Raw genomic sequence first — 19,737 nt, forward strand, 5'->3', positions numbered from 1 at the left:
AAATTTTATATTTGATTGATCACACACCTGATTTCCTGAAGACAGTAACATCTGCTGTTATAATTTACAGGCTGTGCTGAAAGCATCATGGTGGAGCCTCCTGGTTAATTGTCTGTAACTATTATGAATCCCCAATTTATAAAGTACAAAGCACTCTTACTAGGGGATTATTCCTCTTCACTGTAGAGACAATGTACTGGTTTTGGCTGGGACAGAGTTAATTTTCTTCACTGCAAGGTATGGGGCTATGTTTTGGATTTTCTGCTGCTGTGGAGGGCTCACACAGAGTTAAGGCCTCTTCTGCATTTCTGGGAATGGCTGAGCACCTGCCTGTCAAAGTAATGAATGATTTATTTCCTTGGTTTGCCTTGCTTGCATGTGCAGCTTTTACTTCACCTATCTAAGTGTCTTTACCTCAACCCCTAAGTTTTATCACTTTTACCCTTCTGATTCTTGCTCCCACCCCACTGCAGGGGGGTGAGTGTCTCAGCTGCCTGCTGGGGTTAAACCACAACAGCCATGTAAGACAGCTCAGCTCCATCTGGATGTGACACAAACATAAAAAAAAAAACATCAACAGTGCCTGTGTTATGATTTTAAACAGTCTCTGCAAGTGGAAGTTTGGATGAAGACTCAGAAAGGTGACAAGGCATGAACAAACCAACAATATGACGAGGTCAGGTGCTGGAAGAACTGGGCACACAGTCCAGTCCCTGACTCACCAGCACACTCACAGGATGTGTGGAGATCCTGGCATGACAAAATGGCTTGAAAAATGTAATTAGAAATTTTCATTGTGTAAAATGCAACCTCCCCACTAACAGAGTAATAATTGTTTTACTGAGACAGCACAAAGCTAAGAGATTCCCAGGTAGTTCTCTAAAGATTGGATAAAATCTACAGACTGTATTAAATCCATCTTTTCACAGAACTCTATCACCAGAACAACATCCTCCCATTCAATTATAAAAACCTAACACCTTTAGGACTATTTCTATGTAAAAAATAATTCTTCTTGCATTAAAAAAGCCTAATAACTCATTGGGAAGTTAAGAGATGCAAGACAGCAGGCAAAAATTCTTTCAAATATGACAGCAAAATAAATAGCAACAAATAACAAACTTTAATGGCCTTGCAGTGTTCATTCTAATGTAAAAAGACAGATACCAAACAATCACACTGCATCAAGCAAAATCTTTAGGAAAGCTTTAAATAATCTACCCATAAAAGATGACCAATATCACTCAATGGAAAGATTCCTTAAAAAATTAATGCAATTTTATCTGATACAGCAAATATGAAAAGAGCATGTAATGCATACACTGCATCATTTTAGGAAAAAAAAGAAAAGAGAAGATGTAACAACCTGTTCAACCAACCAAGGATCTCAGGATTTGGCAAGATAGGCCTTCCCACAGCTTATTAATGTTCTCTCCTTTGAATGACAGGAAAGGCATAGAGTGAGTACAAATTATTGCCCAATTTATATTAGCTTTTTTCTTTCTAAAATAAAAAAAAAAATATTTGCTGGTAAAAGTGTTTCCTTTGAAGATTTTGAACAGCAGTTTCATTGTTTAGATAAAAGCCCCATTCAGTTCACAGTTCTGTTTTCATTCCTCCGTAGTAAAACATAACAAGAACTGCCAGTAGAGCCAGGCTGGCAGACAGGATCTTCAGTCCACCTCCCTCTTGTTGCCATGGCAGCTGCAAAGCCATCCAGGAGCTGAGCCGTGTTTTCACTGGGATCTCAGCATTAGGCTGTGCTTTCCACTTTGTGCCATTCTGCGCTGAACGTCGGAACTCCTGTGAAGAAATGCACACATTAGGATTGAAACTGTGCTCTGTCCTTCTGACTGTACATACCAAATACACTCTCCTGTTTGTACTGAGGTTCACATTAATGTCCTTGTCAAGACCAACAATTCAACCTGCACTGCATCGTCACCAAGTCATCAGTTTTTTGTACAGGAATCTTATAAATGCCATACAAAACCAGTATTTCCAATGAAATTAACTGCCAAGTCAATGCAGCTGTTAGCAACAGAAACAAATCTCCAGACCTCACTGCCACCAGAGACAGTAAAAAATTTAAAAATAAATTTTTAAATTTATTTTGCTGCTATCTCACTACTTTCTGATTTTTAGCTTCTCCAAAAGAAATGTCTAACCAGTGATAAAGGGGACCACAGCACTCAATCCTTTGCACAGCAGGGATCTTCTAAAGTCAATCATTGACTCCTGGTGTGCTAGCTCAGTGGTGCTTGAAAATCCTCCCAAAGGGCTTTTCCTTTCCCCTGACCCTCAGGAGGCAGCTGTGCTAAAACACTCACCTTCTCATTCAGCATATTGAATCCCAGCTCCCTGCTGTGCCTGCCATTACCATTCCCAACCTGACTGCAAGCACCAAGGTCCCCAAGAATATGATGTCTTTTAACTGCAGCACAAGTTACAGATATTGCATCACTATTTCAGCAGAAAATCCAAGTGAAAAGAGTAAAAGGCTCCTTTCTCTCTTTTCTCCTTATTCAGTTCAGTATTGTAGATACTCAAAAGGAAAAACATCATCCAGTAAAACTCTGATGACATTTGCAAGAGATGTAAGTGGTAAAGGTGTAATTAAACAAAGGTGTAACAATGCTGCATCATAGGATGCAACATTTCTGTTGATCATTTCTGTTTTCCTCCCTCTATTTGAAGAATCTCTTGGGAATTCAATTGAGTTCAGCTGGATTTTTAATTGGTTTAAAATTTTCCAGTTAAAAAAAAGGTTTTTGATTAAACAATTTTATTTTTTTTTTCTCTTTCACATTTTGTATAAAATAAATCAGGGACCCAGAAAGTCCCTATCTGGATAATCTTGTATTTCCAAGAAGCTGAAACAGGGCCACATGAAAATACAGACCAGATGCCCACTCTGTCTTTTACCAAACATATTTCTGGGCAAACTCAAAGAAATATCAAAGCTCCAAGAAAGGTGCCTGCCCATGAAAGTGTGACAGCACAAAAAAAAAAAAAATTCAAACCTTCTGTAACTGCCTCCTGTTTTCCATTTCAGCAATCAGCTCCATTATAGTAATTGTAGAAGGAAAATAATGATTACTACTGGTTAGGTAAGTAAGCATCAAAGGGGCAAATGACAGCCTGGAGTAAGTGCTGTTCTAACAACTGAGTTATTGCTGACTTGGGTCCCAGTTCACACAGGCAAAGGGTTACTGATCAAGTGAACTATGAAATGAGGGTGACTTCTCACACATAAGCACCTAGAAGAATGTCAACTGGGTAAACAGAGGAAAGGAAACAGGTAAGCACACTGGGGTGGAATTCTCCACAGAGTGAGGCACAGGAAGAGCACCACTTCAGAGCTTGAATCTATATTGGGCAGACCATGTTTACTTAATCAAAAATTATTAAGTTATTAATTACAATCAATTTCTAAGGTGTTTGAAATTTTAGCACTTGGCTCAGCTATTTTGTCCTCCCAAATCAAAGCTGATTAAACTGGAAAACGTACAGTATTAAGGACTTTTTACAAATGAGTCAAAATTCTTTAGCAATTTATTCTTTCTAGACATTTATAAAGCATTTCTTTTCTTTGAAGGTCTCACAAACCTCTAATGTAAGGTGCTTAATTTATGGAAATGACCTGTTTTTACATGTATTGTTGGTACATTAACGCTAAGGCTAAAGTGATTTAAAGGAAAGGATAAGTCTGTAAAAATATCAGTACAACTAAAGTCTTATTTTTTCTGATATTTATTTTTCACTGAAGCATGACTTCAAATTTGGCTGACTACAATCAGCCTATTGGACTCCTAATTAAATATTTCCACACTACATGATAAAATCATAGTTATTCACTTATACAAAACTAGATGCTATCCCTTGGCAAACAGATAAAAAGGGCCCGCACCTCATAAATAATGCTGGACCTTCTCCTCAATGCTTCATTTCCTATCTATATTTCTCAGCAAGACTAGGGACAGCCAGCAAAATGCCCCAAAAACAAATTGTAAGTTGCAAAATGTTTTGAGACACTTCTTTTAAATTTTCTCCTTCACTAACAGTTAAGCACATCAGTGTTTCATGCATTCAATCATGTTTCTGTAACATAGTTTACAGTAGTGGTTTCACTGGCATTTCATTTATGTTATACAGTTTTTCTGTTTTCCAACATAAAACCAAAGAGTCTCATCTTGCTGCTATAATTTTCATCATGCCTATACTGCCATTTTTTTTTTTTTTACCATACTGTTTTCTTACAGCTCTACTGCAACGTGCACTGCATATGCATTAGGCAGTGCTGCATACTGCTGGTAGGACAGAATGGCACAAGAGATTTTGGCAAGGTTTACAAAGTTCCAGTGGTGGTGAACACTGCTGGTGAGTTGTCCAAGTAGCATTTCATCTAAGTCAGCCTGCACAGCTGTGAAATCTGTTTTTTCCTTACTTCATCATATTCCAATAAATGAGATGATCATGCTGATACAGTAAACCCATTTTTTGGGTGGTTTTTTTTTGGTTTGGGTGTTTTGGATTGTTTTTGGTAGAAAAACAAAAATACCTCAAATTGCAAACTGAAGTGACCCTTTTCTTAAAGACATCACAGCTTACCACTTAAACATGCTGTGTTTCTGTTTGATAATGTACACCTCTTCAGGTGATCCTGCCAAATATTCCCTTCCAAGGAAAGAAAAGATGTATTCATCTGATTCATGCTTTCTAAGCACTCTTCTCTAGTTTGGCCCAAAATTCTGCCTGATACATGAGTAATACCACAGGCTTCCATGAAATTTTCCCTCATTGTCACCACAGAATGTGCATCTGTGGGAAAAAAAAAAAAAAAAAAAAAAAAAAGATACAACTGGCTCCCGGAGACTGAAAGGCTCCTGTAGAAAATAACAGTCCTTTTGTCCCCATCCTGAGATTCATAGAGAGCTTTTAAACCCAGGATAATCACTCAGAGACACCTGCAGGTGGGTGCCTCTTGCTCAGAGTCTGTTGGGCACAAATTCCCCAGGGGGAAGAGGAGCCCTGCTAAAGGGACCGTGTCACTGCACCCTCTCCCTCCTAAGGGCTGAGTGGCCCTTGCCACAGCCTGGCCTGCCAAGAATATAAGCAGTTCTTCCTGGCACACAAGTATCCCATAAACAGCTGTGTTAGTGAAAAACACTGTATGTATGACTCTATGCACTTTTGGTGTAAAAAACCTCGGTGGAGGTAAAAAACTAATTTTTTGAACTAGCATTTACACTGTCCACTCACTATGCTCTCACTTAATAGAAGGATTAATTCTGAACAGTCCTTATTTGTATCTCTGACTCTAGATACAATATTCACAGTGCATTATCTTTCCAAGGAAATCTTTAGGTAATTTCTGCAATATTCTGACCTGATATAGCTGTGATATTTACCACATACAATCACTAGTCAGAGTGCAACAGTTCCTTAAGCTGAGCTCAGACATCACACTTTTGTAGCTGCAAGAGTTAGAAAGATTACCATAATGATTCATTTCAGTGGAATTTAGAACAAAATTCAAAGTATCTTTCAACCACAAAGTGCTGGGAGGAAGCCCGAAGGTAAAGTTTCAAAAATACGTGTTTGTACTAGTTTCAGTCCTGATAGGCCACAAACTCTTTGGTAGACTTGTTAAGCATTGCTCTCACTAGATAGGACCACAATGAAGGAAAAGATACTCCAAGATTCAAAATTATATATACTATTAATCAAAATGAGGGAAGGAAGGGAAATTACCAAACTGAAATGCACAGACAGAGACTTTGAGCTAAGCATCTTGTATTTCCACGGAGGCAGCCTTTCATCTTGTTTTGGCAGTCACAAAGTAAACACAAGACTTTGCTAATAAGGTATAATATAAATTATTAAAACTTCTAGTGTATGATCAAATGCATTTCAGATTATTTTTTGAATAATTCTGCCTTGACGACTGCCAGGAGTAATATATTTTGTGTAGTCTTGCACAGACCCATTGATTGCTGTCTTTCTGAAACTCCAGTCCCAGAGCAAACCACTGTGCATGAAAGAAATATATAATCACATCAAAACCTGAGATTTGGCATCTGTCGATCACAGCCCAGCTTTTTGTAAGATCTCACTTCATGTTAGTCAACAAAGACATAAGAGAAAGTCTTTAGCTCTGAGCTGAGGTTTTAATAGATTCAAAACATTTCTTACATGCAAATTTCTTTTATGGCTCAGGGGCACTGTTAGAGCTTGAAGTGTTAGCTAACTGCTGTGAAAAACTTCTTGACTGAGCATATCTCAAGATAAATTAGACTTCTGAATTTTTTAGCCCAACCAAGTACATCACACACTTGTACTACTGGCTTTAAAATCACAGACGTTTACATAATCATGCACAACAAGTCTGTGTGACAAATTTAAAGAAAACATGTTAAAATATGCATTACATCTCCTGCTGCACTATTTGAAACTCTGGGCTATTACTCTTTAAATGCATTTTTCAGATTTAAAAAAACAAACAGTTACTGAAGGTCACATAGATTACATATCCAAAAAATATGTAAATTGAGTTTCATTGAATAGTTCTGGAAATGTCCCTACATTTAGTTCTGTAGGTATTAAGAGAACTCCTTTGATTTATTACTTTAAAAATTCCATCAGCCTTCTGCAAATGTGGAATGCTGCTCTTAAATTACAAAATAAATGGCACAGAAAATATTTTTTTCCTAATGGAATTAACATGGTAATTCCTCTAAGAAGCATCCCTGCCACCATGTATTCCAATGAATGCACAGTATGATGCTGTTAAAAGAAAATGCTGTCTACAAGCATGTGTCAGATGTTATCAGCTGTACACCATTCCTAGGAATTCACCGATTCCCAATACATGCAGAGTTTACTTACCCATTTTAAAAAATGAGAGACTTTGAGGGAAAAAAATAAAGCACCCAGGTGCTTTTGCAAAGGAATTTCATGTTATTTCTTCTTTTTGGGCTCTGAAAACATCCAGTTATGGACCACAATCTCTCTGTGCCTTTGTTCCCCTGCTGGAGCCCATTAATTGGGAAATGCTTCCCTTTACATCCTTCTGAACCTCTCATTCCAACCTAGCCCAGTGTCTCACCCCACCATGTCCCAGTTGGAGGCACTTGGCTTGTTCTTGTCAGGAACCTCGCCCTGTGCAGGCACTGGGGGCCTCTGCTGCGGTCCCCTGAAGCCACCCCTGCTCCAGCCCTGGCCAAGGCTCAGCCTCAGCCTCTCGTCACAGCCCAGCTGCTCCAGCCCCTGCCCAACTCCATGATGCACATCTGAACTCCTTACAGCTCCCAGCTCCTCATTTACAGCAGGATCCCTGTGAATGACCCAGTCCAGGCAGGGCAGCAATACTCCCAGAGGCTGTACCATGGTCCAATACAACTATACAGGTAATAATGGGAGGCTGTAGAGACTGATTGACCTCAAGCTCATCTGCATTAAATCTGACAGTTCCTTCCAGCTGTCATCCTTTATGGACACAATCTTTAACCAGGGCCTTCCCTGACCTGCACAGCAAGTCAGCAAAGTCTGTGTTCTTTCCAGTAACACCTGCATGATCCGTCTGGTTCCTTTGATCAGCATGGAAAAAAACATTTTGCTCACTAGTCAACTTTTACCTTGATTACTACTACAATAATTCCTCCTGTCCATCCTCTTTTCCTTCTACTTCTCCTCATTTCTCTCTTGCATCATTTGACCACTCAGCCTCTCAAATAAACAAAGGCAGAGATGCCACAGGGAACATAAATTTGTAATGTCATGTCATATAGAAACACATCTGGAACTTCCTCCTCCTACATTAAATTCAAATTTTAATATTCCTATTTAAGAATATAAAATGAATTAATTTTCTCTCTGTAAATTCCCACCATTACTGTATGGCTGCATTGGTGTTTTTCTTGGCAGACATCTCCCTGCTCTCTTCCATGTTCTTACCTAAGGCTAGGCCCTTGCCTACCTACTTCTTTTTCCTCCCTCAGTCTTTCATATTATTCCCTCAATCAGCTCTCAAAATTCAAAAAGCACTTAGATGCCAGACAGAAGGCTGAGCAACTGGGGCTTATTAAATAATTTCCTTTGTGATGTACACTTTGAGCAGGAGTACAACAACCAAAAAGCTCAACTAATAAAAGAAACAAAAACAAGAGAAACAAACAATTGAGAAAACACAAGCCAAAAAACACCTCCAAAATGTTTAAAACACGATCTTGTGCTGTTTTTCATTACACCCACTTGTTTTACCCCGTTTCTTCATATTTACCTATAAATGCTTCCAGCCAGGACTTGAATCTCTTTTTCCATATTTGTATTTTGTGCTGCTATTAAACTTAGTGACTCAGTATCGTTCCACCACACAAACAATGCACTGTCAAAATAACCTGTCATTCAAGGTCAGACACAACAGCTTTAAAAATGTGTGATGCCCGGGTTCTGAGCTTTATTTTTTTTGCAATGAGATGTGTGGGGTGTCAATCACTATGACAGAATCAAAGGACATGACAGTCAGCATTCCAGCCAGCACCTGCAACCACAACAGGACTGAGAGATCTTCTAAACAGAAAATGTTTGCATTTCAAAAATCATCCAAGCAATGACTTGAAATGAAGAATGAACATAGCAGCACAGTGTGGACAAATTCAGGATGGGGTTCTGTCACTATTTATCTCCCTGTGCCCAGGACAGTTTTATGAAGGAGATGGCAGGTACTTGCTCTGGGCACTTATCTGGTAATTAGCTGGCTAACAGACAAATCTGTTTCCTAGAGATCACTAGCACAGGCTTCATGGCTTTGAAAATGCATTACAGTGAATTACAGGATGTACATTAACTTGTAGTAACACTAGATATCATTTTTTACCACAGCCTGTATTATTAGATACCATTCCATAGGATTCCAGCTTGCTCCTTCTTCAAAAGATCACTAAGATTTTTTTTGGGGGGGGAGGGGGGTTGATGTTTTTTAAAATAAGAATTTTAAAGTTGTGCTTATAATACAACAATTTTCCCAGTTTATTTTTTTGGATAATGAAAGAAAGACAACATGTGAATGTTCAAATTCTGCTCTACAAGTGAGAATATTAAATGAAATATGATATGTGTTTTTTTTTACAGCACAATATTTCAGAGACCGTCACCTCTTTGCTTCCCTTTTAAATCTTGAAACAACAGTGACAATTATGTGGAGGTCAATGGTAGCTACAGGCAAAGACACAAAAGGTTTCCATCAGAAAGAGTATCCCAGAAAATGAATAGCTAGATCTGAAAATGTATATTTATGTCACAAGAACCACCAATATAACTGAATGATATTCACATATCAACAGTGAAATGAGTAATACTGGTTTTACTCAAGGGACATTGGCTCTCAAAATCAGGAGATTTCAAAGATCTTTCACATACAGCAGAGTAGAATAAACTGATATATGTACATATTCTTGGCTAAAGCTTCCCCCTCAATCCTAGAATATGTCATAGTCCTGAATTTATGGTGTTTTCATTTCTTCCTACAGAACCAAGCATTAAAATGGAATGTTCCACAGAGACTTACATAATACAACAACCTGAGAGACAAAGGATACAGCCCTTCTTACACTTCAATGTCGTGGGTAATAAACATGGTTTAAAAAGAGCATTTTAAATACTCTGCAATGATACTAGGTTTCAGAGTTTCAAATTTCATTCCAGTAGGTATCTTTGGGATCTATATGCCTCCCTCATTTTACAGGGAGAGAAAAAAAATAAAGAAGATTGAAGTGCCTCCAGTGCCACAATGCAAATCAGGAATTGGGTCTCTACAATTCAGATTCCAGCTGCCAGCAGAAGCCAACATAAAAATCTGTAAAATCTTTTAAGTCTGTCAAGTTGAAGTTTTAAAATAATTTTCCTAAAGCTAGGCAATGCCTTAATATGCAGGCTCCTGACAATTTCTCTTACATTTATTTTCACAGACTTTTCTGCCTAGGATTACATACCTCCAGTTCCTGGGAGTGCAGATGCTCACCAAGCACAGCTGGAACCAGACCTTGGCAGAAAGAAGCATTTCATGTAAGCCTAAAATTTAACAGTTAATACAGTGTGACTGATCTTGATCAACTTTGTGGGTTCAGTGATAATACAAAGGTTTTCTTTTCACTTTGTCTGTGGCCCCTTTCCTTTAAGTATCCTTTGCTGTTTTAGGAGGTCTCCCACAGTGCCAGTTAGCATACTTTTGAGCACCTGAGGGAGTGTCTGGAAATCTGTGTCTCCTTTTTAATTTCACACTCAGTCAAGTTCAGCTGCAGTTAATGGAGGGCTCTCTCATGGAAACATCAAACAATGGTTACTTTCTGTGATTAGCAAGCCTAACTGCTCTAACACAATCTCTCTATCCCCAGTCACCACAAATGATTCGTCAGCCCTTCCCCACAAGAAAGATTACATGAGAAAAACCTTTCTTGGCTTGCAGTGTATTTTATGCTAGATAATCATGATAGCACCTTGGCACTCTGTCTAAGACATCAAAGAGCCTTAAGTATCCAATCTGCAGGCTGGAACAAATATCTGCTCTCGGGAGAGACTTCGTATCATTCAGAGGGTGGTCTGACCAAACTTCTGCAGAGGTACAGGACTGGAGTGCCTGAGCAGGGACTTGCACCCTGTCATGCTCAAATACTGACCATTTGTACCACTGGACCTCAGTCTTATCCCACATGGGGGTTACACAGTGTGCTCTATCAGGTTGTATCTGATAATTCTGAGGATTAGCTCATGAGGAGAAATTTGGTTCTTCTGGAACTAACCATGAAATAAAAAATACTAATTTCTTTTTTTTTCTCTGAAATATCATCCCCTGGAATTGTCTTAAATGCTGAAAAGTCAACACTGCAGCTTGCTTGAATTCATGATACAAAATTTTAATAATTTTAAGTATCTATTTCCAAGCATCTTGAACTGGCCACCATTAAATCTGTTCTCCAGACTAACCTTCCAGCATTTAAACATCTGCTTCATCTTTATCAGTGAAATGGGAAAACAAAAGCTACATTTCAGGAGGACAATGTAAACATAAACTTGTAACTGTTTCTTAAGCACTCAGAAATGTAGTTATGGGGGTCACAGGAAAGGTTAGAAAGAAAGAAAGAAAGAACTCCCTTGAAAACAACACTAATATTACATGACAAACAATGCAGAGGAAAAATATCTAACTTAATTAAATGGACACTAGGAAATTTTTTTTTACCCAAAAGGTTGTCAAGCATTGCAACAGGTTGCCCCGGGAAGTGGCTGAGTCACTGTCCCAGAAGGTATTTAGAAGATGTGTGGATGTGGCACATGGGGCCACGGTTTAGTGGCGAGCTTGGCAGGGCTGGGTTAGTGATTGCACTTGATGATCTGTAAGGTATTTTCCAACCTAAAAGATTCTGATACTAAAGGAATAGTCTCAGCTCTGTGCACAAAAAAATTGCACATGGACATGTGTAAATACTTCATGAACATAAGACTGAAACACAGTACAGCTGGCATTTACACAGAAATGAGGATTGTTAAACTTTCCTTTGTTTAGAAAAGGCTACTAGTCTGTGAGAATACAGCCCATAATATTTTAATACAGCTTTCTCTTGTGTTTTGCTGTTGCTTTTGTCTCTAGGTGAATACAACTATTGACAGCAATTGACTCCTGGTGGTGTCCTCCATATCATTTCAATATCTCTGCCTGTCCTAGTAACTTTTGAACCTACTCACTTCAACAGTGGTAGACCACCAAGGGACTGGTAAAAAAACCCTCGCCCAAATTAAATCACTGCTTCTGCTGAGGGAAAGGCCAGACCACAGCCTCAATAATCTATTTTATGCCACCATGCTGCTGACCAGCCTGTACTCCCGAAACTCCAAAATCACATGCAGTACTTAAACAAACCAGGAGAAGTTGTTACAAAAAAGTGAGATAAACACAAATAAAACAGAGGATGACATGAAAGTTGCAAACATATACCAGGTGTCTACAGGGCTGAGAAATACAAGCCCACAGGATGACAACTGTGGGGCTTAATGTGGCCTTTAACAAATTAATGGGTTTGGATTTTAAGATCTTTCATGTCTCCATACTAAAGCACAACAGCACTACAACAGTTTTCTTTTATCACACAAGATACTCCCCCAAGTATAATTCATTCCTTTCCAGCTCTTAAGAGCTGCACATCTGGCTTTCCCCTGTGGTTCTGTGACAAAATCTGATTATGCTACAGAATCTTAAGCGCTCCTCACTGAAAAAAATAATGAACTAACATTTCTTTGGACAAGAGACACATGAGCTGAAAAAGGAAAAGAATTCCTGTCATTCTAAGCACTACTTCCATCATTTCACCAAATTAAAGTTCTTGTATTTTGAAAAAACTATCTGTGTCAGAAATGGATATTCACAGCTGTCCTTTTTGTATGATAATTATGTTATCTGCACTTATCAGAGATTTTGTATGTGAGAATTGCAAAATAGTTTCCATACGGATAAGATAAATCACAGTCACACTGACTGAAATCACTTAACAATCACATGTGAAGTCATGTCAAAACAAGGATGAGAGTTAAAAAAAAAATCCTCTAGTCCTGATAACAGGACTCTTTCCTCAGGACCAGAAATCCATCTGGTCAATATTATGCACAGGTAGCTTTTGTAGCAATGTGATTTTTTTTTTTTACAAAAAGAGCTTGAGTGTACTGCCTACACATTTTTGTTCCTTCAAAAGTACTTTCACAAACATTTCCAAGCCACTCCAATCCAAAATGGAGCATTTGTGCAAATTCTGCCACAGTACAGATATATATATATAGGTATGAAGAAGAATCTATCAATTTGAAAGTCAAGACATTTAGTGAATCATTTAATCATTTTCTCAGACAAAACTGTGTCAAGGACCCCCTGATCATACTCAGACTAAAGAAAAATAACAGTAATTTCCATGGGGCTTTTTCTTTTTGTTTTGCATTTGACATCTGGCTCTCTAAGCCAGTCAGGTTTCATTCCTTACACTATTTATCAATCACACATCCATCTCAGGTTGTAGCACTTGGGTGGTCAAACCTTTCTGAGAGGTCACCTGGGTCTACCAAGAGCCTGGACTGCCATGCCTTGCCAATCTCCTGGCCAGACAGAAATGCATCATGTAATTAATAGCCACGAGCTCTCCTGCTCCACATGTCACACATACATGACACTGACCTGGCAGCCCCTGGAAAAGAGGGTATTGGATAACACCAAATGGTCCAGGTCAACTCTTTGGGTTGTCCCACACCAGGGGCTGGCCATTTCTGGAATAAAGACAACATGTTCATACATGTGTGGGCTTCTTTACACTTTACAGGCCAAGTCCCACAAAAGTGTTTTTACTAGTAAAACCAGGTAAAAAGGCAAAAAAAACCCCAAACTGCTATAAAGAAGATATTGATAGAACAGTAAAATCAACACTCATTTGTGGGATTAAGTTGAGCCAGAAATTTGGGATTAACTATTTTCTTATGGGCTGATGAGCTATCTACATCAAAAATGGTCTGTCTTCGGTCCTTAATTATTCTGTGTGATTGCCATCACCAAGAACAACTAAAAATCTACATTTCTTCTAGAAAAATATTTATAAACATTTTTACATGTATTCTTTAATTTATAAATGACTTGTTAGCGCTTTTCCACTAAAAATAAAGAATGAGAAAATCCATATTATTTCTTTCATACCATGGTGGCATTAATGAATGTGTAGAATAACTCTGGGTTTGATTTTATACTAATGTATCCTAATTAAAAATTACTTCATGCCAGTGCTTGTTACCTTAGTGATTAAAAGCTGAAGCACCACTGCAGTACATATATTTTCCTCATCATAATTCCAGTTTTTTATAATATCTAGAATGGAAGAAACATGTCCTAGATAATGATTTTATTATTACCCAAGTCTGAGTTATGGTCCTGACTTGAGGAAAAGAAATGGAAGTAAATATGCTGGAATTTTAGCATCCCATGGGCTTGAGTTTGAAGCACAGAAAAGCTATGCTTGAAGCCTTCTGACTTTTTTGGAACCTCAAAACATGAACTGTTTCTGATGCCAACCTGTGAATGTGCTTTGAGTCAACTCCCTGTGAAAAAGATGAACAAGCTTTGGAATATGTTGTGATGAAAAAGAAAGGTTTAACACCTAAAGGACCCTACAAACAGATGTAGCACCAATTTTACCTTAGTGGGAACATATATGGGATATCTGCACTAACCCTACCACACCACCACCATAAACTTTCATGCTAACCTCACTAGATCTTTCAATCCAGAATCTCCTCATCTCACTGGATCAGACCATTACAACAGATCCATTTGTAACTTCTGGCTAGAACAGCTGGCATTATAATAAATCAGTAGAAAATCTTTTTGCATTTTTAAGAAGAGTTCTAAGGTCTGAAATAATAAATTGTAGGGGAGGGAACTCTACAAGTAATTTAAATACACAATGGGAAGCAGTCAGAGAAAGGTTATCAAAGATTGTTGTACTGTGCACTAACCACAAGTAAAGCTGTCTTTAACAAAGTACTTAAATAATCAGTAATTTTTGTGTTTCTTTTATTTAATGGTCTTTGATAAAGCCCACAGGAACAGCTTTGGAACTTGCTAAAAATAAGAACTGATCCTAAAGCTCAGTTTAGGAGTCAGGTCCTGTGAAAACTCACAGGCCCTGAGCCAAGTTCCTTAAAGGGAAAATGCAATTTTTTACAGTGATTATCACCCTTGTAGTTTGAGAAGACCCCTTCAAAAATATCTTAGTGGGAGAGATTGCAGTAGGAGGGCAAGGGTTTATTTCTCTTGTTGTTTGGTCCAATAAAACTGCAACAACACACTTTAATAGCTTATGGCATGATAAAAGATCTGGAGGGAATGTTAAACTTGATATGTAATACAGCCTGCACAAACACAAAGTTACTGTGTGTGACCTCGGAATAAGAAGCAGCCTCTAAGCTTGCTTAGATGCTATAACATTCTGTGGACTGTCTCTGAGCACACAGTCATTCTAATGTGTTCAACAGTCACAGTAAGTTCTTTGGATATTCTAGGCCAGTTAGGAGCATATCCTCAGTGGACTAAATTTAAGGCTGTGAAGTCCACATTCAATTTACTGAAGGATGGTATTTGAATATTTTAAGATACCTTTCCTCCAATGTAGCCATCAAATAGAACTTATTACTCAACTGCAATTTCATTTCAGTCAAAGACATAGCCCCTGAAAAAATGCCTTTGAATTTTTATATGCAGACATCTTCCCCAAATATAATTTAATAGTGTCAAAACCATACAAAATTTGTTTCTTTCTCTTACTGAAAAGCCTTCTCCTGTTTTTCTTATGCTTTCTCCTTATCTTATTACCATCGACACCACAAAATTAAAAACAAACATCTCCAATCTCTAATAAATCTCTAGTAAGTATATTAAAAGCACAAACATAAATCACTATGTCCAAGTATTATAAAAGTCTGACTGGAAAATTATGATTATAAAGGTATCTGGATATCCTACTATAACTCACAATTAATCCTAATATTGCAGAGCAGTTCGAAGCTTTTTCAATAGATTTGGCAGAATAAAATAAAAAACTTACTTTCAAAAGATATGTATACCTTAGCAATTCTCATTATCATAAAGGGAATAAGCAAGAACACAAAGGATGATTATTAGACTATTAGAAACCCATTAATCTACTCAGAATCTAATAAAGATTTTGAACATGCAATAATATTAAAGGATACAGAACATGGCAGTTCACCTTTAACATGATTTGGTAATTTTTTTTAAATGAGCTACACTTTTAAAACAGTTTTTAGTTTAAAAAATAGCTTAATGTCATGACTGTAATTTTTATTGCCCTTCAAAACAATCTCAAAGGTAATGAATCATCTCACTTCAATGGTTTTGGCAATAAATACATTTCTAAGAGGCGGATGTTCAACATTCCAGAACTTTGTATGTGTAACTTCAAACCTACTGACTTCTCATTTGGTGATGGGGAAAACTGTATCATGAGCTACATGTGCCTTTTTTTGTGCTGTCCCTTTCAAGTACGGATGTAGAAAGACTATTTTAATTACAGTTTCAATAAAGGAGGAACAGAGAAATACCATCCACTCAAGACATAAATATCTGATACCTCTAACTGTGTATTCTCACAGGGAAAGAAGAGATAGGGAAGGAATGGAGAGAGAAATACTGCCTAAGTGTGCATTTTTGGTGATCTAAGGAGTACTAATAAAAGAAAAGGGATGACTAAGTACTGCAAACAGAGATAAAATGTACACATGGGCTGAATATCCTCCACCTGTCTTTGCTGGAGAGGTATGAAATTCAGACCTATAATGATTTCTGTGGACTGGATGTAGACGACTTCCAAAACAACATAAAAACTGAGAAAAGTTGTGGCTGCTATACTTTTCTCCTGAAAGCCAATTAAAACTTACTGAACATTGGTATATTAAATAATAAAGGATTACCAAAACGAAATGCTATTTAATTTTTCCTGAAGAGTCTGTTTGTTAGAGATCTGATGAAAAAGAAAAAATATTTTAAAAGGATATCCTAAATATTACAGGGAGTGTCAAGTAGTTAAAATTACCATGGCTACACATTTCCCTATGCCAACAGAGAGCAGAACCTACTCACTGATCTTGTAGTGCAGCATCAGCAGGTTGAGGACTAGAAATAATACACAAAAATGGCAGAACAATTTTAGCACTTAGAGTTCTACTTCTGGAGGCAGTGGGGGTAGAACATTTCTGTTTAACCTTTGCTTATTCTCCAGAAAATGACTTTGAGTTGAATCCTCCCAGCCATTACTATTTCCATTTATTGCATGAAGTGTACAGGATTAACATAATTATGTATTTTAAGTGATTAAACAGTGACATTCAGCAAAATAACATTGTCTGCTGAGGAAATGAAAAGTACATAAATTAATGTTCAGTTTTTTTCACCTGAAACGGACTGTGGTGAGCATTTGTTTGTAAAGGGGCTATGTAATATGTGTTGTTTCAGCTGAGCTTTGATCACTGTAGTTGAAATTCAGCCCTGCCAGAGGGAGGGGCAGAAAGACAACATGCCCATTAAATTAAAGACACCAGGACAAAACTACTAGGTGAAGGACTTAGGCTGGCTCTTGAGCTTGCTGCCTTAAATCACCTCTGTGTATTTTAGCCCTTTAAGCAGGGCAGAGAAATGTGTTGGATCAACACACTTGCACTCCCTTCTGTTCCAGTTTGGGAGTCATCAAATGGCTGAATTAGAACATTCACTGATCTACAGCAGATAAGGCTGGAAACAAAGAAGTCACCTAGCCCATACCCATGACCCAAGGTGGCTGACTTACTTCTCCAGTGTTTGTCACAGCCATTGGCTAAGTACGCTCCTAGAGATCAGCATTGATTAAAATTCCCCAACACTACATGCAATTCAAGCCAGTGCTTATCTAAACCCAGCAAGAAAAAATTATTCTGCCCATACAAAAGACTTGACTGCAAGTTTCAAATTTTAAGCCAAGAAATGGCTTGGGCTTCCAAGCAGAAGAAAAATTCAAGTCAACTCAATTCCCCAAATGAACAAAGCCAACACAGCATGCAGATAATGTGTGGATCATGAAAATCAGCATCTAAGAAAGAGCACATGACAATTTTCAGGAAAAAATGAGACTTTCAAAGGTCCTTTTATAAAACATCCATAGGTGGCATTGAGCTCTGCTCTTCAAAAGGAAATATAGCTCTTATTAGACTAACTTGACAGTAACCTTCATGAAAGAACTGAAGAAAATGTAAGAAAAAAAGATTAATTAAGAAGGATTTTCCACCATCTTTTATGACCTCTATTTACAACCAGCAGGGAATACAAGGAACACATTAAACAAAATAGATTAATACATGCAAGAGCACTAAGTACTTGTGTACTTAGCCCTACAATCAGTTCTTTCAGAGAATCATAGAATCATAGAATGGTTTATGTTGGAAGGGACCTTAAAGATCATCTGTTTCCAATTCCCCTGCCATGGGCATGGACACCTTCCACTAAACCAGGTTGCTCAAAGCTCCATCTGACCTGACCTTGAACACTTTTAGAGTTGGGACATCCACAGCTTCTCTGGGCAACCTGTTCCAGTGCCTCATTCCCTCACAGTACAGATTTTTTTCTGAATATGTAATCTAAACCTATTCCCTTTCTGTTTGAATGCATTCCCACTTGTCCTCTCACTATCTGCTCATGTAAAAAGTCCCTCTCCATCTTTGTTGCAGATTTCCTTCAGACACTGAAAGGCCACAATTAGGTTAACCCAAAGTTTCCTCCTTTCCAGGCTAAACAAACCCAATTCTCCCAGTCCTTCCTCATAGGAGAGGTGCTCCATCCCTCTGATAATCTTGGTGGCTTCCTCTGCACTTTTTCTCCAAGAGGTCCATGTCCTTTTTGTGCTGGGGACCCCAGAGCAGGATGCAGCACTGCAGGTGGGGTCCCACCAGAAGACAGGGACAGAATCCCCTCCCTCTCCCTGCTGGCCACTCTGCTTTTGATGCAGGCCAGGATGAGGTTGGCCTTCTGGGCTGCAAGTGCACATTACCAGGTCATGCCCAGCCTCTCACCCACCAGCAATCCCAAATCCTTCTTGGCAGGGTTGCTCTCCATCTGTTCATTCCTCAGCCTGTGTTCATAGCAAGGATTGCCCTGCAGCTCCTTGCACTTGGTCTTGCTAAACATCATGAGCTTGGCATTCCATCCTTCAGGTGAGACAACTGCACCACTCAGCTTAGTGTCACAAAAAAGGTATCAGAAAGTGGGAGAGAGTTCAACTGAGCTAACAAAGGGATGCTCCTAAGAATGCAAGAGCACCAAGTAATGCATTGTATTTTCATAAAGAATTTTCTGAAAATTATTTTACACAGAAAATGTTCCTCTTTTTGCCAGTGTGTTTCTCTTACATTTCTCATATTGCCCTTTCTTGGACTTTGTGATAAAAAGATCCCTTTGCAAAGTAATTTTCTGAGAGAGGTAAAAGGTTTTATGTTCTATATTAGTTTATTTTTCTTCTTTGGAAATTCCAGTCTTTCATTAGCATTTCTCATACTTTCTGCAGTTTTGGAAATTTTATGAAAGATTCCTCTACTCACACCTAAATGCCATTTTTTGATCTAAGATTTGCTTCCTCATTCTCTTTTTGCCCTAAATCTCTAATCTCCAGTTCCTGTTCAGGAACCAAATTTTCCAGCACTTTGAAACTCCAGCACATGTAAAAACTATGCTTATTAATTAACACACATCTTCCACATTTCCTTCCAAGTCCTTGAAGGAAGCTTCCAATAGAGAGATCTTAATTCTGACATGATTTCTTTCATTTCTGTTCCAGCAGAAGATACTTTCTTCCCCCTTCTCCATTTTATTTTGCCTGCAAGTGAAGCACCCTTTCTACCTGAGATCAGAGAGTTTCCTTTAAGCTATGCTTTGTTGAATTTTCTTGCTGGCAGGCTATAAAGAAGTGTTTGATATATGCATCTTTCCTGTTTCTTAACATCATAAAAAAAGGCTGGGTGATGTTTTTGCTCATGTAACTAGAAAATATTTGTGGCTAACTGTAAGACCAGTAACATAAATCTTCATTAGTATCCAGAAACACAATGCCACAATAACCTACTGCAGCTAAAAATGCAGGGAGGACGGGAGAGAGAACAGAAAAAAGCAGA

General features: G+C 38.2%; 1 protein-coding gene across 1 annotated transcript in view; it reads right to left on the minus strand.

Annotated features, from left to right (window-relative positions):
* Positions 1 to 1,100: 1,100 nt before the first annotated feature.
* Positions 1,101 to 19,737, minus strand: part of CDKAL1 (CDK5 regulatory subunit associated protein 1 like 1) — a 379,153-nt gene continuing 360,516 nt past the window's right edge. Inside the window, exon 16 of the mRNA XM_058022013.1 lies at positions 1,101 to 1,803. Within this exon, the coding sequence (XP_057877996.1) occupies positions 1,597 to 1,803 (207 nt within the window). The 3' untranslated portion in view covers positions 1,101 to 1,596. The remainder of the gene's footprint in view (positions 1,804 to 19,737) is intronic.

This window comes from Melospiza georgiana, chromosome 1 (genome assembly GCF_028018845.1).
Source record: "Melospiza georgiana isolate bMelGeo1 chromosome 1, bMelGeo1.pri, whole genome shotgun sequence".
Lineage (NCBI taxonomy): Eukaryota > Metazoa > Chordata > Aves > Passeriformes > Passerellidae > Melospiza > Melospiza georgiana.